At 53.2% G+C, this 26,151-nt stretch overlaps 12 protein-coding genes across 12 annotated transcripts; 5 read left to right on the top strand and 7 right to left on the bottom strand.

Annotated features, from left to right (window-relative positions):
• Window positions 1-3,092: 3,092 nt before the first annotated feature.
• P170DRAFT_362069 (cyclin family protein) lies at window positions 3,093-4,349 on the bottom strand (the record flags this gene model as incomplete). The annotated part of the gene is made up of 1 exon (XM_024844506.1): window positions 3,093-4,349. One exon carries the CDS (start codon window positions 4,347-4,349, stop codon window positions 3,093-3,095), a length of 1,257 nt encoding a protein of 418 aa, XP_024702021.1.
• A 150-nt stretch (window positions 4,350-4,499) lies between these two features.
• Window positions 4,500-5,403, bottom strand: P170DRAFT_219853 (uncharacterized protein). Its single transcript, XM_024842857.1, has one exon. The coding sequence runs from the start codon at window positions 5,193-5,195 to the stop codon at window positions 4,623-4,625; it is 573 nt and encodes a 190-aa protein (XP_024702020.1). The 5' UTR covers window positions 5,196-5,403; the 3' UTR covers window positions 4,500-4,622.
• Window positions 5,404-5,587: 184 nt separating this feature from the next.
• Window positions 5,588-6,399, bottom strand: xgeA (putative endoglucanase; the record flags this gene model as incomplete). The annotated part of the gene is made up of 2 exons (XM_024853487.1): window positions 5,588-5,990; window positions 6,077-6,399. 2 exons carry the CDS (start codon window positions 6,397-6,399, stop codon window positions 5,588-5,590), a joined length of 726 nt encoding a protein of 241 aa, XP_024702019.1.
• Window positions 6,400-7,243: 844 nt separating this feature from the next.
• On the top strand, window positions 7,244-8,086 carry erg2 (C-8 sterol isomerase ERG2; the record flags this gene model as incomplete). Its single annotated transcript, XM_024844588.1, has 3 exons — window positions 7,244-7,526; window positions 7,591-7,617; window positions 7,749-8,086. 3 exons carry the CDS (start codon window positions 7,244-7,246, stop codon window positions 8,084-8,086), a joined length of 648 nt encoding a protein of 215 aa, XP_024702018.1.
• Window positions 8,087-8,359: 273 nt separating this feature from the next.
• On the top strand, window positions 8,360-10,024 carry P170DRAFT_438416 (putative PP-loop ATPase superfamily protein). Its single transcript, XM_024849598.1, has one exon. It carries the CDS (start codon window positions 8,445-8,447, stop codon window positions 9,687-9,689), a length of 1,245 nt encoding a protein of 414 aa, XP_024702017.1. The 5' UTR covers window positions 8,360-8,444; the 3' UTR covers window positions 9,690-10,024.
• A 136-nt stretch (window positions 10,025-10,160) lies between these two features.
• Window positions 10,161-10,726, bottom strand: P170DRAFT_511401 (LYR motif-containing protein; the record flags this gene model as incomplete). The annotated part of the gene is made up of 1 exon (XM_024854889.1): window positions 10,161-10,726. The coding sequence occupies exon 1, from the start codon at window positions 10,509-10,511 to the stop codon at window positions 10,161-10,163; it is 351 nt and encodes a 116-aa protein (XP_024702016.1). The 5' UTR covers window positions 10,512-10,726.
• Window positions 10,727-11,185: 459 nt separating this feature from the next.
• Window positions 11,186-14,587, bottom strand: P170DRAFT_477585 (putative Ras guanyl-nucleotide exchange factor RasGEF; the record flags this gene model as incomplete). Its single annotated transcript, XM_024853486.1, has 6 exons — window positions 11,186-11,269; window positions 11,327-11,755; window positions 11,821-13,310; window positions 13,650-13,835; window positions 13,905-14,232; window positions 14,333-14,587. The coding sequence occupies 6 exons, from the start codon at window positions 14,585-14,587 to the stop codon at window positions 11,186-11,188; spliced, it is 2,772 nt and encodes a 923-aa protein (XP_024702015.1).
• A 1,569-nt stretch (window positions 14,588-16,156) lies between these two features.
• On the bottom strand, window positions 16,157-17,188 carry P170DRAFT_219798 (uncharacterized protein). Its single transcript, XM_024842856.1, has one exon. The coding sequence runs from the start codon at window positions 16,858-16,860 to the stop codon at window positions 16,273-16,275; it is 588 nt and encodes a 195-aa protein (XP_024702014.1). The 5' UTR covers window positions 16,861-17,188; the 3' UTR covers window positions 16,157-16,272.
• P170DRAFT_438414 (zinc finger HIT domain-containing protein) lies at window positions 16,891-18,137 on the bottom strand. The gene is made up of 2 exons (XM_024849597.1): window positions 17,867-18,137; window positions 16,891-17,757 (listed from the first exon to the last, which is right to left on the bottom strand). The coding sequence occupies exons 1-2, from the start codon at window positions 17,965-17,967 to the stop codon at window positions 17,262-17,264; spliced, it is 597 nt and encodes a 198-aa protein (XP_024702013.1). The 5' UTR covers window positions 17,968-18,137; the 3' UTR covers window positions 16,891-17,261.
• A 277-nt stretch (window positions 18,138-18,414) lies between these two features.
• On the top strand, window positions 18,415-20,238 carry P170DRAFT_448500 (Zn(II)2Cys6 transcription factor; the record flags this gene model as incomplete). The annotated part of the gene is made up of 4 exons (XM_024850969.1): window positions 18,415-18,474; window positions 18,575-19,102; window positions 19,167-19,307; window positions 19,372-20,238. The coding sequence occupies 4 exons, from the start codon at window positions 18,415-18,417 to the stop codon at window positions 20,236-20,238; spliced, it is 1,596 nt and encodes a 531-aa protein (XP_024702012.1).
• Window positions 20,239-21,003: 765 nt separating this feature from the next.
• Window positions 21,004-22,385, top strand: P170DRAFT_387583 (NifU family protein). The gene is made up of 3 exons (XM_024845809.1): window positions 21,004-21,342; window positions 21,421-21,957; window positions 22,035-22,385. The coding sequence occupies exons 1-3, from the start codon at window positions 21,058-21,060 to the stop codon at window positions 22,188-22,190; spliced, it is 978 nt and encodes a 325-aa protein (XP_024702011.1). The 5' UTR covers window positions 21,004-21,057; the 3' UTR covers window positions 22,191-22,385.
• Window positions 22,386-23,550: 1,165 nt separating this feature from the next.
• Window positions 23,551-24,136, top strand: P170DRAFT_219725 (uncharacterized protein). Its single transcript, XM_024842855.1, has 2 exons — window positions 23,551-23,613; window positions 23,753-24,136. Exon 2 carries the CDS (start codon window positions 23,820-23,822, stop codon window positions 24,060-24,062), a length of 243 nt encoding a protein of 80 aa, XP_024702010.1. The 5' UTR covers window positions 23,551-23,613; window positions 23,753-23,819; the 3' UTR covers window positions 24,063-24,136.
• The last annotated feature ends 2,015 nt before the right edge of the window (window positions 24,137-26,151 follow it).

Genomic DNA, 26,151 nt, shown 5'->3' with positions numbered 1-26,151 from the left:
ACTTTGGGAGCAAGGGGCCACAAGCTCTCTTCTAGCTACCTTGAAATTAATGAGTAAGAACCTTTGAAAAAGGTGGACTTAGTCCCCGAGAACTCTTTTGGCCGTTCCGATCGAAGCAGTGCCTCATCGATAAACATTGCACTTCTCCGCCAAACACAGCCGACTCCACGATCTGTCGAGCTGTCGGCCTGTCAAAATTCATGCTAAGGCAACATTGAACCCACAGATTCGTTCGGTCCTTCAAGCTCTAGAATGCTGGTTACAATGTGGAGACCTGGAGGTAATTGACTCTGATCTTGCTGGGAACAATCAAAGCGCTCATTTCTTTCCCCTTGGTTCTGGATTTTCAATCGGACAAGACGATTTCCAGTTGTTTTGAGAAATGCCGCTTACCGACGTGAATATCGCTCTCCGAAGAATCTTGTTTAATCTTAACAGCCTCGTCACTTGAAACGTCGATGCTTGGCCACGGAGCAAATATCCTTTGCTATTTCTGGACCCGACGTGGAGCCCCGGTTTGGCACGATCTACCCTGTCATCTTCATTCATCGATACCACCAATGTACGTTGCGAATCGCAAATAGTGCTCTAGAAGGAGCCTTGAACCTTTGGAACATACAGCAGGCTGACTTGACACCTCCCAGTCCTACACGGGGCGCATAATGCCGTCAGCCACCCAGGCGAAGTCATTGCCGGAGCGCAAGACAATCGGAAAGGTGTGGGACACCTTCCCAGGCCTGACAGCACGGCATAAAAAGAACCTCCTAGTCCAAATCAAAAGATTTATGAAGACGCAATCTTTCTCCTGGCCAGTATTGCCACATCCTGGCTGGAAAGGGGAAAACGCGGTTCATCCAGGGAACTCATGAAACAGTGATGATCTTTTCGAGTATGATGTGTCGCACACTATCGGGGTGTCCTTCGAACGCGGAGACCTTCAAACTGAGCACATAGGCGCTCGTGCCGGAAGGCAGTCGTCGGGCGACTCCCCTCCGTCTTGGGGCTTAGAGAAATCATACCAGATATGAAACGAAACTCTCGGAATGGAAACAACAGAGCAGCGGAAACAACGACGGACTCTTGATCGGTGGTGTTTGTGTCCAGCACCAGGCCAAAATCTAAGGCTTGAAGAACCACTCAAAACCATCGAGCTTGACGCAAAGATACAGGGATACAACTGGCCCTTCGACTTCAGATTTGCGGTCCAATCGTCGTTGAAATCCCACACTGGTAGTGTTAGTTACATGACACCGCTATCGACCCAGTCCGATCAAGAAGCAACTCTTTCAAGGAAAACGAACGCCATCTGCTGCGACAAACAATCGAGCGCGATTCTGCTTGTGCAGATGGGATTTCAGTACCATTTGGTCCAGACAGCTCAGAAACGGATTCCTGGTAGCTAGGAATATCCGAACGAATCTGTGTACAAGCTAGACGAAGTCAAGAGTTGACACATTTGATGACCTATTGAGGTCCCAGCCTTGAAAAATAAATAATTGGATCACCGTCTTCAATTGACTGGACGCATGTGACATCTTCAAAGCCAGATCTCGACTCGCTTAAGCCCGTTCCGACAAGGTACTCCTGTCCAGAGACATATTCGAAGTATGATGCCTGTCTGAGATCATCGGTGGCCTTGCTGTATTGGCGTTCTCATTGGCTGATTCCTACATGGTCATTCAGACTCTCGTAGGGATCTGATAGGTATCCAGTCCTTTATGGATTTCCATGGTTTGCATGTCTCTCACGGTATAGTACTCCGTAGAGACTACAATATCCGTCGCACGAGATATCTCAGACCATGGGTGTGTGTGCGCCTTCACGAGGTCACATCCAGGAGCCATCCATCTCCTCGATATCAGAGCTATTGTGGATCTAGTTCCGCCTTTGGAATTCATCACCATCTTGCAGGGTTGACGGAGTGGAGGCGAGAGGGTTGATGATGCGGTGTATGTTCCTGGACACCTAGACATTATCACTGATTTCTGCTGTATCCCCGGCACACAATCTTGAGGACGATGGCTTTGGCTATGAAGCTAAAATGAGAAGCATGCGTACGTTGACATGTGGATGGAATGATTGAAACCGAAGAACATACACGAATGTATAAACAGCACAATTCAGCTTATCTAACTTATGCCAACATTTATGCCAATGAGCCACACTAGGCCTAATCCAGTTAAAGTGTCCGCAAAGACCGACTAGTCCCAATGCAGTAAGCCATCTTTGTGCGCGCGTCGCGGGACGTGACGAGGCGCAGGTAGGCGTGTGAACAGAACACGCTTGAGACCGTGTCTTTCGCACGGGGCCACTGCACGCCGGGCTGCTGCGAGGGCGGACGAGCTAGTGGCATTAAGCTTGCTGGATGCATGGAGGGAACTTATTTCGGCTCATGTGCGCCGCAAGGAGAAGACGCATTGACATCTACTAGATCCGAGACATGATAAAGACTCCCTCCTGCATTAGTATGGTACTTGGGGAGATCGCTGGGTCTGGGTCTCGGTCGGGTGTGTAGTGGTGAATTCAGGATTTAAAGGGAAGAAGGGTGATTAGGAATATGCTCGATTTAAAAAATCATTCTTATCGGTGAATAGAATAGGATCTAGTATATAAAGAAGCAAGCCCACGGAGAACCAGAAACCGACCGAAGAAAGCATGATACGTACAGAAAAGGCATAGAATAAACAAGTGGAGAACATGTGAAGAAGAGATAAAGAACGGTACATGAAACAGAAATATGAAAAGAACGTGTCTTATCTAGTAAGAGTAACAGTCTGAATTGCCCCAGCCGATCGTTGTTCATCCCAGCCACATGAAAAAACAGAAAGCAGAACGCCGACCGTGCAGAAAGGTAGATGTATGTATGCAAGAGAACGAGAGACTGGTGTAAGAACCTGGGTATTTGTTGCACATCCGGAGAGAGCAGAAAGAGAAAAAAACAAGGGAGAATACTTTTGGCGGAGTCAATCAAAGCCAAGTAGGAAAGGAGAACATTATGGAGAGTTCGGGGAAGATAAGAGACGGCGTGGTATATGGTATTAAGTGGTGGAATGAGACCAGCTCAGGCGGAAGAAGACGAAGCAAAAGGAGAGTTAGACATGGCGCATGCGGCCGCCCATGTACGAGCCGGCCGCCGAGGCGAAGAATCGGGCCACGAGTCCGCCGCCGCCCGCGTGACTGCCGGACATGCGCATCTTCTTGCCCGACGGCGGCGCGTCCTCCATCTTAACGTCTGACAGGTGGACGTATCCGCCGTGCAGGGAGGGGCTGCGTGCTGCGTCAGCCACACGCACATCCTCATCCATGCTGGAGATGGAGCCGGAGGTGCGCAGACTGGCGGGCGTGTCGCCGCGGGAGCTGGGCGCCACGCTGGAGGCACGCGAGCTGAGCGACGGAACGGTCTCGGCGCGCGAGAGCATGGGCACGTCCTGCACGGACGGCGGAGAGCGCGAAGTCGGACGCCGGCGCGACGGGTACGGCTGGTACCGGTCGGTGTCTGCCACGGAGACGGCGGGCGAGGCGCCGGAAGACGACAGCGAGGAGAGCGACTCTGGGCTCGGGGGTAGGCGTGCGCGATGGTGGTGGTGGTTGTTGTTGTTGTGGTGATGGCGCCGGCCTGCGTCGGCGAGATGGGCGTCCATTTTCTGACGACGCAGACGACCGGTCAACAGTTCGGCAGAGGCGTGCAGACGGCGCCATTCGCGGGGTTGGCGTAGCTCCGCCTCGCGCTCCTGGTAGTGCAGGTAGCGTTGGCGGATGGGCGCCAGGAAGGGCTCGAGATGGCGCAGCAAGTCTGCCTCGGTGACACGAAGGTCCCAGTCCAGCAGGAAGAGCAGTTGGCGCTCCATGAGGTTCACTTCGGGCAGGGAGAAGCTGAAGTCGTCGTAGCCCTTGACGGCGGTGTAGCGAGCCCAATGTTTATTCTTGGGGCTGGAGTCGTTGAGGTTCTTCGCGGCCAGGATCAACGAGGCCAGGAAGATGCGGTGCACCGTGCATCGCATGCCCTTGGCGACCGGGGGCAATCGCTCACGCAGTCGACCCAGGTAGACTAGGGTGGTCATCAACGTGGGCACTTGCACCTGGGAGCGAGTGACCAGCGACACGATGAAGGTTTCGACAGAGGGCAGCGGCGACCTGGACGAGTCCATAGGCGGGGTGGTTGGGGGCGTGGGTTGGCCATGTTGTTGGTGTTGGTGTTGGTGATGTTGAGGCTGGGGAGCCGTCACATGCGCCTCGCAGCGAATGACCCGCGACGCCTGCACCGCCAGATGAGCGACCATCTCACGAGTCACCGGCTGGCGAATAAACTCCTGCAGAGCAGCGCGGTTGAGCGTCCGCACGTTATCCATACTGTAGAAGGACGGATGGCTGGTCATGGTCTGAAGGGTTGTGGTGGACGGCAGGGAGGGAGGGAGGGAGGCAGAGAGAGTATATAGTAGCAGAGAGCAAGAGAAGGAACAAGAGCAAGAACAAGAAAAGGCAAAGGAGGGCAAGCGTTTAGAAAAATGCCAGTCGGCAGGTGTTTGTCTTCCAGTCAAAAAGAAAAAGGAATGTTGGCGTTGAGGTCACAGTAGGAATCCTGCCAGCAGGAATGCAGAAGGTTGTCGTGTCAACCTGACCGATCAGAGACAAATTGGCCGACGATGGAAATGAGACTGAGACACCGGGCAGAGGCTCAGGATTATATAGATGGCAGCGAGCAGCAGAAGAGAGCGACGTGCAGGACTGGGATGACCAGAACCAACGACAGGATCAAACGACGGTCTGTGAGAAGCAACGAAACCCAAACCACCCCGTGAGTTGAGCATCTGAGCAGCAGAGACGGCGTCAAACGGGCGATATAAGTAGCAGAGGCCATGCAGGCCAATCCGACGAGCTGAAAAGGCTGGCCATGCAAGGACGGCGGTTGGACGCGCTGCCTGCATTCCTCCCTCACGATCCTCGTCATTGGCCTGTGCCCTCCGATCCTCGAACACGAGTCGAATTCTTTTTTCCTTTTTTCCTTTTTCCTTTTTTTCTCCCCTCTCAAGGGGGTTTGGTCGCTTTGGGACGGCGCGTTTCGCCAGTCGCCTGCGGGTTGCATGTTCGAGCAAACCAGGGGGGGATTTGGAATGGGAGACGGGGATGTCGCCCTCGAGGGGAAAATCCAAGGGCACTACGGAGGCGTCTCCCCTCCCAACTGCATCGACAGCCATTCATTGCCTGCATCCTCCTGCAACCTGAGGGACCGGCGCGTCCTAGCAGCGTGACGATTAGGGTTGTTCCTGCAGTTAAGCGCCGACCGTGCAGAAGCGCCGGCCTTTTCTATTCTCGTCGTCTCATCTCGCCCGGCGGTTATGCGGACGAGCACAATGTGATGGGAACCCGAAGCCAGCGCTTGACGGGGTTATATTTAGAATGTGTTTGACTATGTACAGTGTCCAATCCTGGAGACAAATCGCCACCGGCTCACTAACCGCTCCGCAGCGGGTTGAAACACGGCGCGTAATGACTTCCCCCTCGTCTCCCCTCGTCTGGCTCGTCCTAAAAAAAGAACTCCCCCTCCATTCCATTCCAAACTTACCCCTCCGCGTCAAGGTCGCGGCGTTTAGTTGACGGTGACCTTGAAGGACGAGACGCTCATCTTCGCGTCGCTGCCGGAGAAGGGCTCGGTACCCGCCTGCACATGCGTGAGGTACTGGCTGGAGGGCAGGTTCTGGCTCTCCTGCAGGTACTTGAGGAAGTCGACCAGATCGGCCTCGAAGTTCTCGACGCTGGACGGGGCGACGAAGCTGTACACCTGCATCTGGCCGTTGGGGCCCAGGTAGAGGTCCCAGGTGGTTCCGGCGACCGTGGGGTTGCCGATGGGCGATCCGGTCGAAGAGATGGGACCGGCGCCGCCGAGAGTGGCCAGCCAGATCATGATCTCGTACTCCTCGTCGCCGTCGGCAGAGGACGAGGTGAACAGGTCGTAGGCAACGTCAGCGACGATGTCCGAGCCCGAGGTGTACCTAAAACCAGTCAGTTCTTTTTCTTTCTTTTTCTTTTCTTTCCTCCCCCCTCGCAAGGGTTCATATCCAATCAGAGAATAACGTACTTCCAGTTGAAGGTGGTGGGGATGCTGGTGAGGCTGCTCAGCTGCTTGGCCGTGAAAGAGTAGGCAGCGTTGGCAAAGCTCTTGACCTGGCCCTGGCCGCCGGTCCACGACCAGCTGGTGTGCCAGCCGATCTCGTTGCCGGAGCCGGAGTCCAGACCGGTGCACTGCGAGCCGCTGTCGGCGTTGCCGGAGCCCCAGAGGTTGTTGTACAGGGTGAAGTCACCTGACTCAGTGGTGTCCCACTGGCCGCACATGTCATCCCGGCGGGTGAGGGAGCTGGCGGAGGCGAGAGAGCCCAGAGCGAGAGCGGCGAGGAACTTCATCTTGACGGGATGAGACGGGAAGGATAGAGTAACCGGGAGAAAGTGTTCTGGAAGATTTTCTTTTGGGCCTGGTGAAGAAGAAATCGACCGACGGAGCAAGAGGCGAGAGCCATTCTTATAGCTCCGACGCCCCGTTCTCTCCTGATCGGAAATCCTGAATCGTCAGGACCACGGGACCTGACACACTCCATCAACCAGAAACATCTCGAACGGATTGGTCCGCAGGCTAGCAAGAACCGTTGCCCGGAGCCAGTGACAGCCACCGCACGCCGCGAGGAAGCTTAATTCAATTTCCGGTGCCTGGATGGGGCACGGGTGGGCCGCGTGAATGGTGGATCAACTGAATCAGGGCTTTCAACCTGAGACGACCATCTCGGACGGAGGATTCCAAGTTGGAATTCACCCGGACTTTGGAGTGGGCTCGGCGGAGCGTCGGAGGATTAGGGAGCGCGAATATTGGTGGAGGATTTCGGCAGAGAACCTGGAACTCTAAACAGAGACGGAGTAGTTCCGTTTCAAGAGGGCCAAGGTTGGCGGTGCGGCCATGACGGGAGAAGATAGACTCCGGGGTCTGGGCCCGAGGAGTTCACGGGGTGAGGGAGAGCGAGTCGATGATGATGATGACGATAGAGAAGGAGGAAGAGAAAGAGAAGATGAAGATGAAGATGCAGATGGAGACGCATGGCTGCAGGCAAGCAAACGGGGCAAACCACGCCAAGGCGGGAGTCGTTTTCCACCGCCTTCGGCTGTTGAGCTTCCGGGCGTAAACAATTTCTTAATGAACCTCCTCTTGTCTCGGTTTGTCTCTGTTCTCCATTGTTTTCCCTCCGGTCCTTCTGCCGTTATGCGTACCTTCAGCTTCCTGGTCACCCTCGTGGCCGCCCTAATTGGCTTCTACAACTACTTCGAGGCGCGTCTGGAGAGTTTCTACATCTTCGACCCCAGCCATCTGCACGATCTTTCGCAGCGCGCCATTGCTGCCCACGGCGAGAACACTCGCGGCGTGGTCGACTTCATCGTTGCCGAATTGGAGCAGAAGGTGCCCTCCGTTCACATCAACAAGGACGAAGAATGGGTGTTTAACAACGCCGGTGGCGCCATGGGTGCCATGTATATTATCCATGCCAGTGAGTTCTCGAATCGCTCCACCGTGGAGAGAGGGTCAATGGCACTAATCCTAACGCTTTTCAGGTATCACTGAATACTTGATTATCTTCGGTTAGTTTAACTCCGGTGTTCTAGTTCTCTCAAGCGTCTAAGCCTCCAATATCGGCTCGACGCTATCCCACCCCCTTTACCCCTATCTCTAGCTTCCTGGATTCCACCGCTCATACCACCGTCCTTCCTAGGCACCGCCATCGGAACCGAGGGTCACACCGGCCGTCACACAGCCGACGACTACTTCAACATCCTCCAGGGAACTCAGCTCGCCTACGTGCCCGGCTCCTTCGAGCCCGAGGTCTATCCCGCCGGTAGCGTGCACCACCTCCGCCGCGGCGAGGTCAAGCAGTACAAGATGGACTCGTCGTGCTTTGCGCTGGAATACGCCCGCGGCTGGATCCCTCCCATGCTGTTCTTCGGCTACGCCGATACCTTCTCGAGCACCCTGGACTTCCCGACCTTGTGGGCGACCTCGCGCATCACGGGCCGTGAGATGATCTCCAACCTGTTCAAGGGCAAGATGTAAATTTGGGTTGTAATCGATTGGATTTGTAATATGTTGAATTGGATAGAATGGTTGGGCGGTTGTATACTACGGGTAATGAGACCTTTAAAGGCTTTATGATAGACACTGGGCTGTGTGTATGTATTTCTAACTATAATTCAACTTGGATTTATTCGCCGTGTTTGTCTTGTTTGATACTTTCTCCGGGATGCAAACCGTGCAAACCGTGCAAACCTCCCGCCTGACTAATCGCTGTTATCGGATTTTCTTCCCCTCCATCAATCAATCAATAGTGAATTTATGACTATTTCTCTTCCCCACAAACATAACACCTACTCTCGCGCCATTTGATCGCAGGAAAGCGAACCGGTAATCGAAAATGGCGCCCACACCCTGCTTCCACTGCAAAACAGCTCGCGCAATCATCATCCGGCCGAAAAACCGCCACAAGCTCTGCCGCACCTGTTTCCTGCACGTCTTCGAGACCGAAGTCCACGAAACCATCACCTCAACCTCCCTCTTCCAGCGCGGCGAGCGCATCGCCATCGGTGCCAGCGGCGGCAAAGACAGCACGGTGCTGGCCTCGGTGCTGAAAACACTCAACGAACGGTACGACTACGGGCTACAGCTGTGTCTGCTCTCCATCGACGAAGGCATCAAGGGCTACCGCGACGACAGCCTCGAGACGGTGAAGCGCAACGCCCAGCAGTATGACATGCCGCTGGAGATCGTTGGTTACGGCGAGCTCTATGGCTGGACCATGGACCAGGTGGTGGCGCAGGTCGGCAAGAAGGGCAACTGCACGTACTGCGGCGTGTTTCGGCGGCAGGCGCTGGACCGCGGCGCCGCGCGCCTGGGTATCTCGCATGTCGTGACGGGCCACAATGCCGACGACGTCGCCGAGACGGTCATGATGAACTTGCTGCGTGGCGATCTGCCGCGTCTGTCGCGCGGCACGAGCATCGTGACGGGCTCGGCGGCGTCGGCGATCAAGCGCTCCAAGCCGTTGAAGTATGCGTACGAGAAGGAGATCGTGCTGTATGCGCACCATAAGCAGTTGGATTACTTCAGTACTGAGTGCATCTACTCGCCTGAGGCGTTCCGGGGCAGCGCGCGCACGCTCATCAAGGATCTCGAGAAGATCCGGCCGTCGTCGATTCTGGACATCGTGCGCAGTGGCGAGGATATGGCGGAGTTGGTGCCGCCGGAGGTGAAGCAGGGGGCGCAGAGTGGTGGCGGCGCCGGGGAGTCGATGGGCGGCTGTGGGAGTCAGAATGGACGCACGAGAGGCGGCGAGATGGCGGAGATGGAGAGGAAGCTGGCAGAGGATGATGCGGCCGAGTCGAGGGAGACGGAGATCAAAATGACCGGTGCGAATGCCGCGTCGAAGCCTGCCTACTCGATGAAGGTGACGCAGCGGATGCCCAAGCAGATCAAGACGCAGACCATGGGCAACTGCGAGCGATGCGGATACATCTCCAGTCAGAAGGTGTGCAAGGCGTGTGCGCTGCTGGAGGGGTTGAATCGGAACCGGCCCAAGACGTCGATCGAGGTGGGATTGGAGGATGAAGAGGGCAGCACGACTTTAATGAGACAGATGGAGAAGGTGGAACTGGGTGGTTGATCCGTCGGCTTGACTCCAAGTCCTTGATCACCGATTTTGATCTGATTGCAGATCCTCCACGGCTGGCTGAGCGCACAGCGCCCGAGCCTGAACTATCTATACATTCGACATGTATGGGGCGATTCATCCCGACGAAATCGAGACTCCAAGTCGATCGACGCCATCAGTCTAGTTCGATCCAGCTCCAGACCCAGTCTCACTGCACCCCGTCAACAGACAGAAAGAACTCAGACACAAGAGGAGAAAGAAAACCTTCTATAGTCTAGCCCAGTTCAAACACCCCGAACAAGATCAATATACATACATAATGAATACAAAAGAGAACCCGCGATCATACATAAATATACATAGCTCGAAAGAACCCAATATAAACCCACCCTCTCACACTCTCTAATTCAGGCCTCCACTCAAATCCCAAGTAATCTATGCGGATATCCCCTCAACCCCCATCTTGGCCAAATCCCATCAACTTCATTTCTTCTCCCCCTCCGCCTCCCCCTCCCCCTCCGCTTCAACCGGCAAATCCCACCCCACCCGTCTCGCCGTCAACCTGATCCTCTCCTTCTCATCCATCGTCATGCCCGGGTTATACCGCTCGACGAGGACCGCATACGAGCGCTGCGCGCGCGCATACAGCGCCATCTGCTCGGCCTCCTGGAGGCGGTGGTGCAGCGCCTCGTCGTGCGTCTGCGTCTCGGTCCCCGGCGTGACGGGCGTTCGGTACAGCGCGCGGATGCGCTGGTGGAGTGGTGTCGGGGAGGAGAGTTTGCGGCGCGGCAGTTCGCGGAGGAGCGCGCGGTAGGTGGATGTGGTTTTGTTCATGTTGTGGGCTGGGCGTCTGCTGTGGGTTTGAGGAGGTTGGGTTCTTGTTTGAGGGTTGAGATTGAGGATTGAGATTGAGGACTGAGGTTGACGAGAAAGGCGGTGGTGTAGATAGGTAGGTATTGGAGATTGGAATGGATGGTTTAGTTGGTTGTAGAGAAGGAAAGGCGGTGGTGTAGATAGGTAGGTATTGGAGATTGGAATGGATGGTTTAGTTGGTTGTAGAGAAGGAAAGGCGGAGATGCGTTTTTCGCCGCAGTATGGACCACGTGACTACTTTCTTCTCGACTCTGCCTGAGGATTATTATGAGTTTGTTGCTATTTAGTATTTACTTGATAAATTCAAGTCGCTTTATTCTCTGGCCGTTATCTTCTAGAGCTACTTTGAACCCCCCATTTACTGGCTGGACCTGTTTACATTAGAACATAATCCCTATGCTCCGCTCAATAATAAAGATACTGTATGTACATCATAGACCAGACGATCGTCATCAACTCATCAGGCATCTCGTCAGTACGGGTGGTATGGCTGTAGCTCATATAATCGTGTCACTGGTTTATCGCTCAACTTGACTCGACTCAGCGGGTTCGGTTCTATTCCGATCATATCATCTCACACATGTGATACACGGTGGTTATTTCTGGATCTCATCATCTACGATGATTCAAGATCTTTACGACCGCAACCAGCCGAACTTTCGTCGTCCGCCGTCGCCGCCTGCGGAGGGCTCGACTTGCGTGCTGCGGGCGTATAAGTCCTAGATTTTATTCGTTAGCATGTATAGCGAGAGCGGGATTGATGAACGGACACGAACCTCATCGTCGCCGGATAATTTCGTATCGAGAATCAAGCGAGCCGCCTCCTCATACCGATGCATATGCGAATACGGGGTTTTCTGGCTGCGCTGGATCCCGAGGACCACTTCGCCCATGACCTCGAATTTCCGCCAGTTGATGCGCGTCTTGCTGTCGCCGACGAAGGTCTTGTTGCCTTCCTCGGCGGAGACGAGATCGCGGCGGTGCAGGGGCAGGAAGGGGATGCGTTCGGAGAAGGAGTTGTCCCATGCGAGTCGGTAGGCGAAGTGGCTTTTCTGGGTCCCCATGAGGATGACCAGCCTCATAAAGTCCTTCTGGGTTTGGACGGGGACCAATTCTCGCGTTTGGGCGAGTCGGTGGACCGGAGTCCCGTTGATGCCGGCGATGACGGCCCCGAGAGAGTTGTAGTTGTTTAATCGGCGGAGTTTCTAGCATGACAAGCGGTTAGTGTGGGGTTCATTCTGCGGAAGACGGCAGTGAGGAATAAACTTACCAAGGCGATGTTCATGAATTTTTCCATCGCCTTAGCGCGGTGCTTCGGCTTATCGCGGAAGAGAATGAAACTGGCAACGAAGAAGGCTAGGTGATTGAATTGTTTGATCATGCGATTGACGTGCTTCAGGCTCTGGATCTTGTCCTTATCGGGTCCTGAGATGCTGACGTGTCGCACAAGATCGCGCGGTCGGAAGGAATTGAACATGATCCAGTCGATCCGCGTCAACTCGCGCGCAAAGTCCTCGTCGGGGACCTCCATGATCTGCCGCCATTGCATTTTGGCCATCGGTATGCGCGAGGTGAGCTCCAAGTTCTGCGATTCTCGCTGCGCGGATTCTAGGTTTAGGAAGGTAAAGGACTGGCTGGGAATGGTGCCGGGTTTGTCGCCCACCGGGCTCGACAGCGTCCCGGCCAGCCTGGATGACGGGTCTGGTGCGCCCTCGCTGAGGTCCAATGCACTCATGTTGTATATAGGATCTTCTTCCTCCTCTTGCTCTTCATCGTCGTGGTGGTCGTCCCCATTGTTCCACGCGCCGCCGAGGAACATGGACGGGGAGCTGCGACCGGAGTGATCCAAGAAGGTTTCTTGCCCATCAAAACCCTCGACATCGCCGTCTCGGAAGGGCCATCCCACGTCGTCATCCTCCGCGTTGACCTCGAGAGACGAGCTGACCTCCTTGGCGGCGAACATGTAGAAATGGCTCTTCTCCAGCGTCGCCACGAAATCCGTGATGCGCTTCCTCGTCTTGGGATAGATCAGGTCTCCTGGGTACTCCGATACCCACACGTACATGATGTTCAAGAGCCGCAACTGATCGGCAATGCGGGTCAGTTGGTCGGCGATGTGTTTCTCGTTGCGTTCGAATCGATTGATCAGCGCGTTGAGCAAGGTGGACGGCGCGGCGAATTTGCGATAAAGGCAGAGGAAGGTCGAGGCGAATTTGGAATCCTGTTTCGATAAAGGTTGGGCGACCAGTCGATCCACGAGCTCGTCAAACGTGAAACCGGCATCGTTCGAGGATCCCTCGCTGCTTGGGGGTTTCTCTTTACTCCCGGGGCTGGAGGGCGCGCTGCGGCGTCCGTCCATGTCCTCCTCCATATCTAGAAAGCCGTTAAACGCATCCGACCCGGCACTGTTGCGCCAGGCGGTGTGCAGACGATGCTGGCGATTGCGATCCTTGCTGGGCGAGGAGTCTTCTGCGGCCGACGGTCGACGTGGATTCAGCCGAGCGCCGGAGGGAGGAGTTTGCGGTCGCACCGGATACGAATGGCTCCGGGCATATCGGGAGGGCTGGGCATTCGACGCCAGATTTGAAGAGGTCGCCTGGTCGGTGGGCGGACGGTCGACGCCGTACCCATCGACTCCTGAACCGAAGGGACTAATTATCGGGCCGCCCGCGGCTCCAGAGAACACGGACGTCGGGGTCTCCGAATTGGCTCGAGAGTGATGCCAGTCCTGCAAGGGATTGGACGAGTAGTCGATCAAGTCTAGATGACGCCAACGACGAGCGAAAATGTTAGCAAGGCACGTTCCCAAGCCCAGGACGAGACGGTAAAATTTTATGTAGTCTAACTGCAGCGGATCGGCAGAGCACCGGGAGCGCACGCGAACGCTAAATCCAGGCCGCGCCGTGGACTAGCGGCAACGTGGACCGTCCTTGTCCTTTTCTTTCTCTCTCTCTTTTTTTTTTCTTTCTTCTTTATCTCTGGTCATTCTTCTCCTTTTCTTCCCCCTTTTGATAAGGTTTGGCCAAGAACCAGTGTGCAGAATGACAGGTAGACAGATAGGCTGTAAACTAGGGTCGCAATTCCACAACGGTCACTTACCATATTTATTGCCAATCACCGACCGCAAAACTAATGCGATGCACATCTTCTGCGATCGCGGCGATTCAGGCGATGTCCGGTGGATCTCGTAGTTATCCAGCAGGGGCTCGAAGGGCCCATCGGAGTTGCGAATGTCGCATTTACTGGCGACCAATACAAACGGGAAGGACAGCGTCGTCAAGGCATCTAGTGCGGCGGAATGATCAGCCATTGCGCCACCAGCACGGTCAAAGAACATGAAAAAAAGGCACACACCTAGGAGTCCGGTCAGATCGGGGAGACTGGCAGGCTGGGTGACGTCGTGGATAACCAGAGCGCCATCAATGGTCGGAGCCGACGCCGCTTCGTAGCCAAGCCGCGGCCAGTTCACGACGCCATTATCCGCGACAGAAACCTCTTTCACGTCGACCTCTAATAGGCGAACCAGATAGACCGTTCCATCCAGCGACATTTTCTTTGTTGTGGCTCGGGACGACAGGGGGTGTTTCATATCCAGGGCGCTTTGTATGAACGTGGTCTTGCCGACACGATCTCGACCGACAACGGCAATGGTAACGTGGGGGAAATTCGGCTTCTGGAGGGGCTGCCACAAAGAAAGGAAAGAAGGAAAGAGTCAGCTATCAGAACACTGTGTATAGAGCTGGTCCTACGACCAGCAGCGGGAATTGATGGAAACCCCATACCTCATCGCCTCCGCGAGGGGTCGAAACCCCGTTTCGTGCCGGCGAGGACAAGAATTCATCTTCTTCTATGACGGCGCGATCCACTCTATGACCGTTGTCCATGGTGATTTTCGACGTATCCAGCTTGTAGAGACCCCCGACAGGAGCGGAGATGGTTCTGCTCTGCAGACCCGGGCGTTGTGGAACGGACGACACAGCTTGAGCTTGAGCTCTATCGCTGGAAGCTCGTTCTCTTCTAGGGGGTTGAGAAGTCATGGTAAAGTGCAATGCGCGGCGCCGCGGCGCGAAAGAGAAATGTCCGATAGAGAGCAAACAAGGTGCGACAGCGCAAGGTCCAACTGCTACATGAGTAAGTGAGGCGGGCACGACAGCTCATCCATTGTCGCTCGCGACCGAATCCGAGGAGAATGAAGGGAAGCAATCGAGGAAGGAATGTTTGTTCGGCGGTTGAGGAGTTGACTGTCAGGGAGTGGATTGATTGACGGATTGAATATTCGACCTGGTTGTTGGTGCGCCGGTTTCTTTTCTTTTTTTATCTTTCTTTCTTCCTTTTCTTTCCTTTTTCCCTTTTTTTTTTTTCTTTTTTTGACGGGACGTGGGAGGGCTGGGAATAGAAAAAAGGCCGGGGGGGGAAAACTGGACACAAACGAGACCAAAATTAGCCCTCGGGGAAATTCTGCAGGATGCAGCGTTGGACGAGTCTTACGAGAGATCGGATAGACAGTGACGTACCAGAAAAAGGGCCCAAATACGGAGCACGAGGAATCAATCGACAATCAATGGAGCCGACGAGTCCAGATGGGCGGAAGTCGCAACTCGTCAGACGGGAAGATCAGACTGGAGCCCCAGAAAATATCGATTTAGAGCGGGTTGGCCTGTCCACCGCTGACTTCCCAATGAGTTCCCCAGTGAGGGTGGAAATGCGAGGTGAGGTGTTTTAGGAGAAATTCGGTCGGGAGAGAGACAAGAGAAGACAAGAAAAAAAAAAAAAGAAAAAAAAGATTGACGCCTTCGCAGAGCAGTTGTACTCCGGATATACGAAGGACGGGATCTTCACACGGCGTGGATAAAGCAGGCCAGTCCGTGTGGCTCCGGTCTGTTAGCACCTGTTAGTCGCGCCAGAGCTTCTCGTTGGATCAGAAGGAGTCCCCGAGAGGATCCCAAAAGAGAGTTGTTTCTGCCCGGACGAGTGGGTAATAATGGATCTATAATTATTTACGGAGCACGAAAACGCCATACTTCGATCTATCCATCAATCGTTCGGATTGACTCCGGCGGCACCAAAGCCTCCACGATGTGATACAAATCAATCGCATCTCCAACACTCTCGTTTCCCCGTTCCTTGGTCCGTCTGTTTCGCAATCAGAAAAGGGGATGGCCGTCCGCATCTCTCATTTGTCTCGTGGTTCACGCGAGAGTTCACTCTCCGCGACGATCAGCAGGTCCATCTCCAATTCTCCATTCTTTCCCATATTTCAGTATTATCATTTTTAATCTCTCAAACACCCTGCCCCGCCATGCACCACCCATGCGCGTTTTTAGGCCATAATCGACCCTTTGTCCGTCTTTCCCTTTTGGCTGGAGTGCTGACAGCTGTCGGCGGAGCCACTAACGCGATCAACCAAATCATCCTCCACCGGCCAAGGAAACCCCGTCTGCCGGTTCGCTTACCAGGGAGGATATTCGGGGATCGTCTTTTGAGTCGTTGACTCTCCGGTCAAGCCCTAAGAGACACGGCACTAGACGCTTTGGGAGGGGACTTTGGCCCCGGAGAAGGGTTGCGACAGGATTGGGGGCTTCACCGCGTAATCACCCGGCGGTCTGTGTTGAACCCACGATCCCTCGAAAGGGAAGGTCGACTTACAGGCGAGAGAACGAGAGAGAGAAAAAAAAATTAAATAAAAATGGTGCCTAGGTCGACCAAGCGGCTGGTGAGATTTCTATCCCGAACATCGTGAGCATGGCCGGGTAATTGACCTGGTCTTTGTCCAGCTCCACCGAGCACAGTCTGGCCCTGGTAGATGGAGAACTTGGCTCCATGAGCTGAAGTGCTGAAATGACGAGTCACTTCTGAGGGTTTCCAGCAGCTTATCCGGGTCACACATGGCTTTCTGCGGTTTGAAAATTAAATCGTAAATGTCAAAATTGCTTGGCCAGACCCAAGTCGACTTCTCCCGTGTCTCTCTTGAGCCTGACAGATGCAGTAGCCGGCCTCGTGTACTCGGCGCTATGCATGTATGCTCGAAGTACTCCGTAGTACTCCGTGGGTACATACGAAGGAGCAGCCACGGCCCTATGCTCTGGCCCTCCCAAGGATCGGAGCTGAAGGGGCCACTGTATCCACAGTCTTGCAATGAACAACGGCCCCCAGACTGCTGAACTGGTGGATTTGGACACGGCGACACCATGCACATGGGAACGTCTCGTGGGTATATCATTTCCTCCTGGGGATAATGCAGCCTCGTTTTCGTCAGAGCCAAGATTCTTAGACTGGAATTGCGAGTCGCTGCGGAGACCTGTCCCGGCATGTCATCTCCTTCCAGTATGATTCAGATGTATAGAGATAATATTGGCTAATGCTAAAAGTTTGATCGTGGCCCGGATTATTGCCTTTCTCCCCGTAATAGTTGCAGCCTAGGGCGAGTAGAATCCAAGGGCTATTGAAATTAAACCCCCATGGCTTAAGGTGCGCAGACAATTGTCGGTCTGAGGTATCATGTTTTCGTCGGTGCATGCGCGTCCGAATTTGCCGTTGCCACGAGCTCGAATCTCTGCGTCCCTCGGTATAGTGCTTTCGAGATCACTGACGTTTACAGATCCAGCTGCGGCTCTAGGCGACCGAGACATGTGTAGTGTTCATCCTAGATGTTCGGTGGAAAAGCCCGGCGGGAAATTTTCTCCCGGGTTATCCCCTCGGAGCATCGAGCAATCACCCAGTTTCCTCGGGATGCTCTCCATTGACTAAATTCATAAACCGCATCAGCCCTTCCGCGGCTCTCCCCGTTTCCAACCCCTCATCACATCGTTCTCTGAACTTCCGGACCTTTCCTAAACCCCTGTTGAAGCCCTTTTCGCGAGTCCAAGGTCCTCGGTTGCGTGGGCCTCCTTTCCCCCGATGGAAAGATCGATGCCGGTTTCCATGTGTTTGCACCTCTACCCACTCTTCTTCTAGTGTGGCCTTGTAGATGTCTTGCAGCTCGTCACGAAGGGATGGGTACCGCTCGAACAGGATTTTTAACTCGGGCGACGACGCAAAGGATTTCGGATTGAAGGCATTTCGGGTTTCGCGAGCTCCCTCGCCATCGATCACGCCGTTGGCTTCGTCTTGGGGCGACGGATCATTGACTGCCTCTTGGGGTGGTTTAGGCGACGGCTCTCGCGGGGTACAGTAGATCTTGTGGGATTGGGTACAACTGAGTGAGCAACTGCAATCCGTTCGTGAGTATTTGCTGAATGTCTGCCGTCTCGTCCCCACCCGCGGTCTTCTTTCCTTTTACCGGAATCATGTACATGTCAATCGGACTGGAGACATACCTCAAGAGTCCACAAGTGGGACAACGGTACTTGAAACGCTCGGAGGAGCAAACCTCACAGGTGTCAGCGGTTTTAATTCCTGTTTGAGAGCTCGTAGACATTTTGGCAGCACGTCGATCTTTCAAATTTTCTGGGGCATTGTTGGGTTTCGATGGATCGTTGCAGGGTTTTCACCAAGCAAGTGCCGAATTCCCAGGCACCTAGCAAGGTCTGCAGCAATGTCGATCCTGAATGCCCAAAAACCGTTGCAGGGAGAGGCGGTGGATCGATCAACAGCTCTGGCTCATCCAAAAATGGTTCTCTCCACGGAAGACTAGCCGCTCTCACGTGAACGCGCATCCCCCCGTGATGCGCTTCGTTCCCCAAAGTCAGGAATCAAGCAAAGACCAGCTGCAATTCCCACCGCCCCTCCCCTGGATCTTCATGGCGCAACACACCGGGCGCTCGATGGACAATTGTGAATTGGTGTCGAGATCTCAAGAACCCAGCACCGCCTCCCTACGCTTGTCGGACTTGGCAACGTCTGGTATGACATCAGATCTCCAAATATGGGTGGTGTTCCCTTCAAATCTACAGGGTGCAATACGTGCCGACGCCGAAAGGTGAAGGTAAGAAAGAGTCCAGTCTAGAGGATTGGTCTATCCAGCGAAGGGCAAAGGGGAGAGATCATCGAACATGCCCTCTAATAACACTGTTCACTCGGTATAGTGCGATGAAACAAAACCTGAATGCCTTCGCTGCGTCAAAAACGGTCATGTCTGCACCGGCTATGAGCGAAATAGAGTCTTCATCCATAAGTCGTCAGACACTATGGAAGACAATCCCCAGAAACCCATTCAACGATCCAAAGCCGTCGCGTACAACTCAGGAGCGCGCAGGCCAACCCAATTAGAACCAGAGATCCCCCGGTTGAACGTCAATACAGAGGTTCGGTCCCAGTTGCTCCAGTCCTTCATTGATTGGTATTCGCCTCCATCGCAATACCTAGCCGGAGATTCGAAAAGACACATCCTCGAGATTCTTCCGGACCTTAGCCGGGGTAGCCAACTTTTAGATAAAGCAATCACCTCTCTCTCTTCAGCCTTCCTCGCGAAGCAAAACAAAGACGATCATTTGCTGCAGTACAGCACCAGATTATATGGCAATGCGATTCGGATGCTACACGGCCAGATAAACTCGGGCAACATCCTCGGCATGGACGTCTTGTACACGACTGTAATTTTTCAAATATATGAAGTGAGCGAATCCGTTACATCCCGCTCAAATGATTAGTTATTGGGTAGTCTAACAGTAAAAAAAGTTGATCAATTGCTCGCCGCCGGGCTTCATGGCATGGATAGCCCATGTGCAGGGTAGCAATGCGGTCATAGGTCAATGTGCTGAGCGGAAGGATGAGTCTATCGCAGAACAACTGTTCCATCGTCAACTCAAATACGTTACTGTAAGTCTCGTGGCCTCGGACCCTGTCAATGCCACATGGTACTAAGAATTCCTACCTAAACTAGCTATGCGATGCCATTGGAAAACGCAAAGCGCCCGCATTTCTCAGCTCTCCGGCATGGCAAACTGGATCGTCGCAAGGTACAGGGAAATCCGAACCAATTGATGAACTTATCGACAAATTGGCAGAATGTACCGTTCTCATGGAAAGGGTCGATCATTATGTTCAATGCAATGGACATGGAATTATACACAACCGACAAACTGGCGAGCAATTGCTGTCATCATGTCTTTCTCTCGAGAGAAGACTGCACGAAACCTGCATTTCCATGCAAAGGAAGCTTGGTGGCCCCTCAACGCTGCCCCCCAACACCCCCATTTTGCAAGGATTCCGCAGTTCCCTTTTTACAGACATATTTTCTGACCACCTTCAATTCCCGTCCTTAACCTGTGCGGAGGCCCATCAAACCTATTGGACGACGTTGGTCCTCCTTTACCCGCTGATTGACCAACTACTCGGCATCCTTGGGCAGCCGGGGGATGCTTATACCTTAGCCAAATCCTACTCTCCCTCCAGTGACCAAACGGACTGTGGTACAACTCCAGACTCGGAGAGTGCCGCAGATTTTACAGCCCTGACCGAGCATTATGCGGATGAAGTCTGTCGCACAGTTCTCTACTGTATACAGCCTGAAATGAAGACTATGGGCGCGCAAATGATGCTGGCGCCTCTAAGCCAGGCTGCACAATTCTACAATGTGCAAGAGATCATCCCGAAACATCAATGGTGCCAATCTGTCTTCATGGCTTCGTCTCACTTGGGTCTTGGTATTGGCCCTCTGCTCAAAGACATGGTATGGCCTAAATACCGGATTTCTCAGAGACAGAAGTCTAGTTCTTCCGGAGTGGAGTCGCCTGAAACTGGTTCATGACGACTCGTTGGGGTTTTACTTCAATTTCAATGAGACCAGGCACATAATTACCATCAATCGCGATGCATCTATTCAGACCGGCGGGTCCTCGTGGATTTGTCACTAGCTAAACCTCAAGGGAGACTCTTCCTCCCATTAGCTACCACATCAAAAGGGCCTAGCATTTAGTGACCCGTGCTATTAAAAGTCATCGGGGAACAGTCTTCAACTGAAGAACATCCGCGGCGCCATATTCTGACCGAGGCCTGCCTATATTGCAGGACAAGCAGCAGAGTCTCGTTATAATTTCACGATATGACTACGAACGTCGCATACTCAGGTCTATATATGAACCATGAATTGGCAATTTGCTATGTATATATATATATTTTTTTCCCTCTCTCTTGTCTCCCAAAGCTCAACTGTTTTTGATAGACTGGCTAGCATAGAATATATATCGAGATAGTACTAATAGCATCATTAATTAATAAAGGTTAAGGATGGATCGATGTGGCCTGGCTCTTTATCTTCTTAGCAGTAGGAGGGAAATTGAACTCTTCTTTAGCAATGCTAAGAGTCCGCATGCTACGACAGAATTTTCTACCATCTCATGAACGCAGTCCATCCAAATATTTGTGATTACGGGCTGCATGTCAAACTGCTTCATTCTGATTGGTGCCGGCAACTCGGTGGATTTATCAGCAAATCTTTTGCCGACGGTCACGTGCTTTCATTGCGTCAGAGGCCGGCAGTCGGAGCAAAGTATTCTGGCCTCCATCAACTTCTCCTGGAAGAGTCAACTACGCCACTTGATAAGCGCATAGTCATCTACATTGCACAATGTCGGTTAGCTCAACTTCTGGAGCCATGCTTCGACGAACGATCTTCAACGTCAGATCAGCGGCGAGACCATTCGGCGCTGCCGAATCCCGAACTGCCCGGCCCAGCGTGCTTGGATCCTACAGAAGTGTCCATCGGTCTGCTCGCCTGCCCGCTATCACAGCCTCCGAGGCTCGTCATAGGCCGACCTTGCGACCTCATCAACAGTCCTCGCGGGTGAATGGACTGTCGCCGACCAGCAAGCGATCGATCTTCATTCAAACAGAGAACACGCCGAATCCCGACGTAAGTATAGTGGCATATTTTTTTCTGCTTCCCTTTCTCCCGATGCGGCTTGGCTAACAATGATTCTCCGATGCATAGGCCTTGAAATTCATCCCCAACCACCGCGTTCTGCCCGAAGATTTCCCTACCTCCTTCCTCGAGTATCTGTCTCCTCGATCTACGCTCGCTCCTCCGCATCCCTCGCCGCTGGCCGCGAACCTCCTGAATGTTGACGGCATCACATCGGTCTTCTACGGCACTGAATTCATCACGGTGACCAAGGCAAGCGATGCCAACTGGGCCCACATCAAGCCGGAAGTTTTCAGTCTTATCACGCAAACCGTCACTTCGGGCGAGGCGATCGTCAACACCGTAGCCAAGACCGGCGAACATGCACAGGAAGGTGGCGAGGAAGACTCGCTCAGCTACAACGAAGATGACGAGGAGGTCATCAGCATGATCAAGGAGCTTCTGGAGACGAGGATCCGACCCGCTATCCAGGAAGATGGCGGCGATATTGACTTCCGGGGGTTCGAAAATGGCATCGTCATGCTGAAGTTGCGCGGAGCTTGCCGGACCTGCGATTCCAGCACGGTTACGCTGAAGAATGGTATCGAATCGATGCTGATGCATTATGTAAGTTGGACATGGTTGTTGACTTTTCCTTTTCCGCCACCCGGTCATTGGGGCTAACGGTTCATTTTTCGAAATAGATCGAGGAAGTCCAGGGAGTTGAGCAGGTGATGGATGAGGAGGAAACGATCTCGATGCATGAATTTGCTAAGTTCGAAGAGAAATTGCGCCAGCAAAAGGGACCCGAGGCCACCGCTTCCACGGGAGGTAAGGGTACTTTGGACACGGCCGCCTAAAAAGATGCACTGGATTCCGATCTCATACGTGCCTCATGTTTGGTTCATTTATATACCGCTTTTGTTCGTTGTGTTCTACTGTTACAATTTTAATGATTGGATAGAGCCCTGGGCGCGTCATGTTTGTTAGCCTTTCGCGTTGTGGAAAATTGTACCATATCAGATATCTAAATCAGCTTTAAACTCTGCGTGTAGATTTGTCTGCACATGACATGCATGACCATACGTAATGCTTTCCACTGAGGTCGTTGATCGGTAATAGAGTGACACCGCCTCGGTCAAACCGACCGCCACAGCCGACGGTGGCCGCCGTGAACAAAAATACTAGTGTCGGGTGGATTTGCGGCTTGTGGAGGATCCAAGACTGAATGTCGCCACGAGAGGCTTCGCTCGAAGGAGGAAAAAAAAAAAAAAAAAAACAGGTGACATCTGATTCTCGTGCTTTCCACCGAAGAGTGAAGAGTTCGACTGTCGAGTGCTCTCGCACGTGGATTCAAGGTTTTGGCAGGCTCCTTACCTGCTTCTGCCATCATCTTACCTGTCACCTGTCAGTGGGCGAATGATCATGCCACGGCGATGACCTGGAATGGGCTGGATTCAGACTCTAGACCCCTCAGCGAAAGTGAACGCTTATGCTTTTCGCCTGCCAAGATATCCAATTAATTTATTCTACTACGACATCTTTCCTACCTATAATGGACCCCCTCCTGTACTGCCATCCTGGAGCAGAGAGAGTTGAAGGCCAAAAACCTGCCTCTACATGGAAATGCCTGTCAAGCACATCTCCTCCAATGTCTTCCATAACTGCTCTCAGAGGGTAATACAAGATCCAAAGCGACCCCATCAGGTGATCGAGGCCGGTTCCCCTACCGACCTATAACGCAACTTCCTCAGCATCATGCCATGCACGTTCACCAGCTTTGCTGCGGCTGGGATAGAAATCCAGAACTCACAATGCATCGACGGCGTACGATCCATGGATGGGCACGACAGTCAACCTCCCACGGCTCGAACTCGCTTACGAGGGGCCGGGACAAGAGGCCAGTGCCCTACCAAAGGAAAGCTCGGAAGCTCGCACCCATGGGAAGGCGGCGGAGGGGCATCATTTTGAATTGGGTTTCTTTATCTACCTGTCATGATTCACTCTTTCTTTCCCATCTCGCTTCCGGCAGCCCCGTCGCCAAAGGGCTCTCTCTCGGCTTATTTCAGAGCAAACTCAACTCTACCTAGCGCACACGGTCCTCCCGCGGCGTTGGTTGGACTGGAGCGGGGTATTGGCTCATGGCGGCCATTGTCCATGCGGGAAGGGAAGCTCTCTCCGCAATCTGATCCTGCAGGAGAGCTGGGCTAATGGGAAAATCTGGGGGAACATCGGCTGGCTGGTCTACCGTGGGTAGATGCGCTAGATTGAGGACTGATATCGGTCTGTTCTGGTTATTTTGTTTAAATAATTTGATTTTATTTGTTCGAGGGCTTCCTTCGTTTTTACGACCCCCCCCCCCCCCCCCCCCCCCCCCCTCCCCCCGCAATTTCGATGCAGGCCGGGTTTTGACTCGAGAAAGTTCACGCAGGAGGAAATCATGTTTTCGGGATTAAAAGGCCAAATCCTAAGGTAGGGCCGCCGGAGGAATGTACCTGGCCTTGGGTGGCCGGTCGACGGTTACTTTAGGTACCCGATGCCTCCTGGTAGGGGTGGCCTCGATTGCAACATCACGACAGGATGACGTTGATGAAATCCAATGTGGAACGTTCACACAAAGAAATCGAGTTGTGAGTGGCAAACACTCACGATCTCCCCACAAAAAAAAAAAAAAAAAAAAAAAAAAAAACGAATGGCGCCCCGACGCCGCCCCCCTCCTTCGTACGGCGTAGGTCCTTATGGCTGGGATCTTCTTCCACTCCGTGGTCGGCAATCTCTTGACTGGAGACGTTCGGATCTTTTAAGCTGGCTTATACGTTCGACCATGGGGATAGCAGACAACCACTTTCATCATCAACCTACTGCGTATACGCCAATTTTCAAGCATGTCGTCGGTGGGGCGGGAGCTCCTGTTGAGAGTTTCTTCCGCCGCTGGGAGGTCCCAGAAATGGGATAGCGGGACGAATGTAATTTTCCTTTCGCACGGAGGAGGTTGAGGTAGTTATAGAATATACCCGTGATGTATTGGATTTCTTTCCCTTCATCTTTCCAATCTGCTGATTGACTGCCCTTGAAGGATTGGGATAATTGGAATCTTGTTTGCAGTCACCGACACCCTTTCCTGCTTGATTGCGTGGGTTCGCGCCGCTCTCGACGGCTATTTCCCCGCATTTGGGACCTCCCAGCATGATGAAATACTGCGTGGTCCGACATTGGGATGCAGAGATGGTCGGCGTCTGACTGTAAGGGATTGTCGATCGCATTTTACCGTGACGTTTCTAGGTAGTATTATTGAAGAATGCCAAGTCGATTGCAAGTAGTGAAAGACAAAGAGATGCCTTATATACAATTGTGTTGTAGTTGTTGGCCTTTTATACTAACTGACCATTGAAGAAGCCAGTGCCTAATCTAGGAGAAATAAGTAGCGACAGCCAACAGACTAAAAAAAAAAGAAGCGACCGGGACATTTCCATGAATTCCCATTCCCAATTCCCAATTCCCCATTGCCAAATCCCAAAGCGCCCGGCCAGCCCCGTCGGCCAGTGAGAAGGCGCGAGCGAACCCCGGAGGATCTTCGAGCTGGACCTCCACCGCGACCCACTGGCAGGCGTTCCATCGACGGCCGACCAGTTCCTTGCTCTGCCTGTCATACAATCCAACCAGTCCTTTTCCTTCCTTTCACGCTTTTCATCCGAGGCTTCGTTTGCTACTTTCTTTTTCTTTTTCTTTTTTTCTTTTGGGCTGGGGTCAATTTTTGAATTTTCCCTTCCCCCCTCCTTCTGTGCCCTGCCAAAACCTCGACGGATTGGACCGCCGTTCCAGAGGCCACCCATCCGGTGCAGAGGAACAATCCGCTGCCAGTCATTTTAGTCCCTCCGCCGCCTCTTTCCTCATCGTCTTCCCCCCTCTTGACCGGTGGCTCCATGCGAATATCTAGACTCCGTCCTTTTGCTTCTTACCCGCCTCAGGCAATTTAATTTTCTCCAGGTCAATCGGATAGTCTGCTTGGCTTGCTTGGTCTGTCTCCATCGTCCTTTTTTTTTTTTTTTTTTTTTTTTTTTTCAATTCAATTCATTTGATTTTTTTAATCCCCTCTTTTCTATTACAGAGGATACCCCAAGAGACTCAGAGTACGACACTGACTACTACTACTACCTAACCCAGTCTAAGCCAACCTAACCCACAACCCGTTCCCTTAGTTCGCTCGATTTCCCTCCTTTCGTGCAGCTTGACCATTGGCGCCACTTCTTCTCGGACCTCCGTCCCGTGGCTCGTTCTTTTTCTCCTCCTTCGTATCCGCCGGGTCTGCGTTAGGAAGCTACCTTACCTGCTACCAGGGCTAGCCTCCGTGATCCTGCTTCACTTATCACTCTCCGCTCGCTCGCTGTACAACCTCTTTCCTCTCTCCTCTTTTCTGCTTCTCGTCCTCTTCTACCCTGCGTTTCGCCTCTCCCTCCGTTATTTATTCGTCTCCTCTTACACCGAGGCTTTATCGTTTCCATTCTCTCTCATTAGAACATCCCTTTCCTTCCACCCCCCTTTCCACCCCCACCTCCCGCATTCTCGGACGACCGACCGATCGAGCGACGTTGCAAGAGCCACCACATCCTTTCCCCAAGAAAACCTTCGCGAAACGACGCCGCCTCTGCTCTCCGCTCCGGCGCTCTTCCCTCGTCGCAACCGCCGCCCGCAGAGACAGGGTCTTCCTTGTAATCCATTTAAAAATCACGCCGGACAATTCGCGACCTTAGCCATCATCGCACGGGTGATTCGCCTTCTTCTCCGATCTTCGCGCGTCCGTCTCAAGATGCGCTGCTCTTA

The sequence above is a fragment of the Aspergillus steynii genome (assembly GCF_002849105.1).
Source record: "Aspergillus steynii IBT 23096 chromosome Unknown P170scaffold_6, whole genome shotgun sequence".
Classification (NCBI taxonomy): Eukaryota; Fungi; Ascomycota; class Eurotiomycetes; order Eurotiales; family Aspergillaceae; genus Aspergillus; species Aspergillus steynii.
The sequence above is the reverse complement of the archived record's forward strand: the minus strand, read 5'-3'. Positions and strand labels throughout refer to the sequence as shown.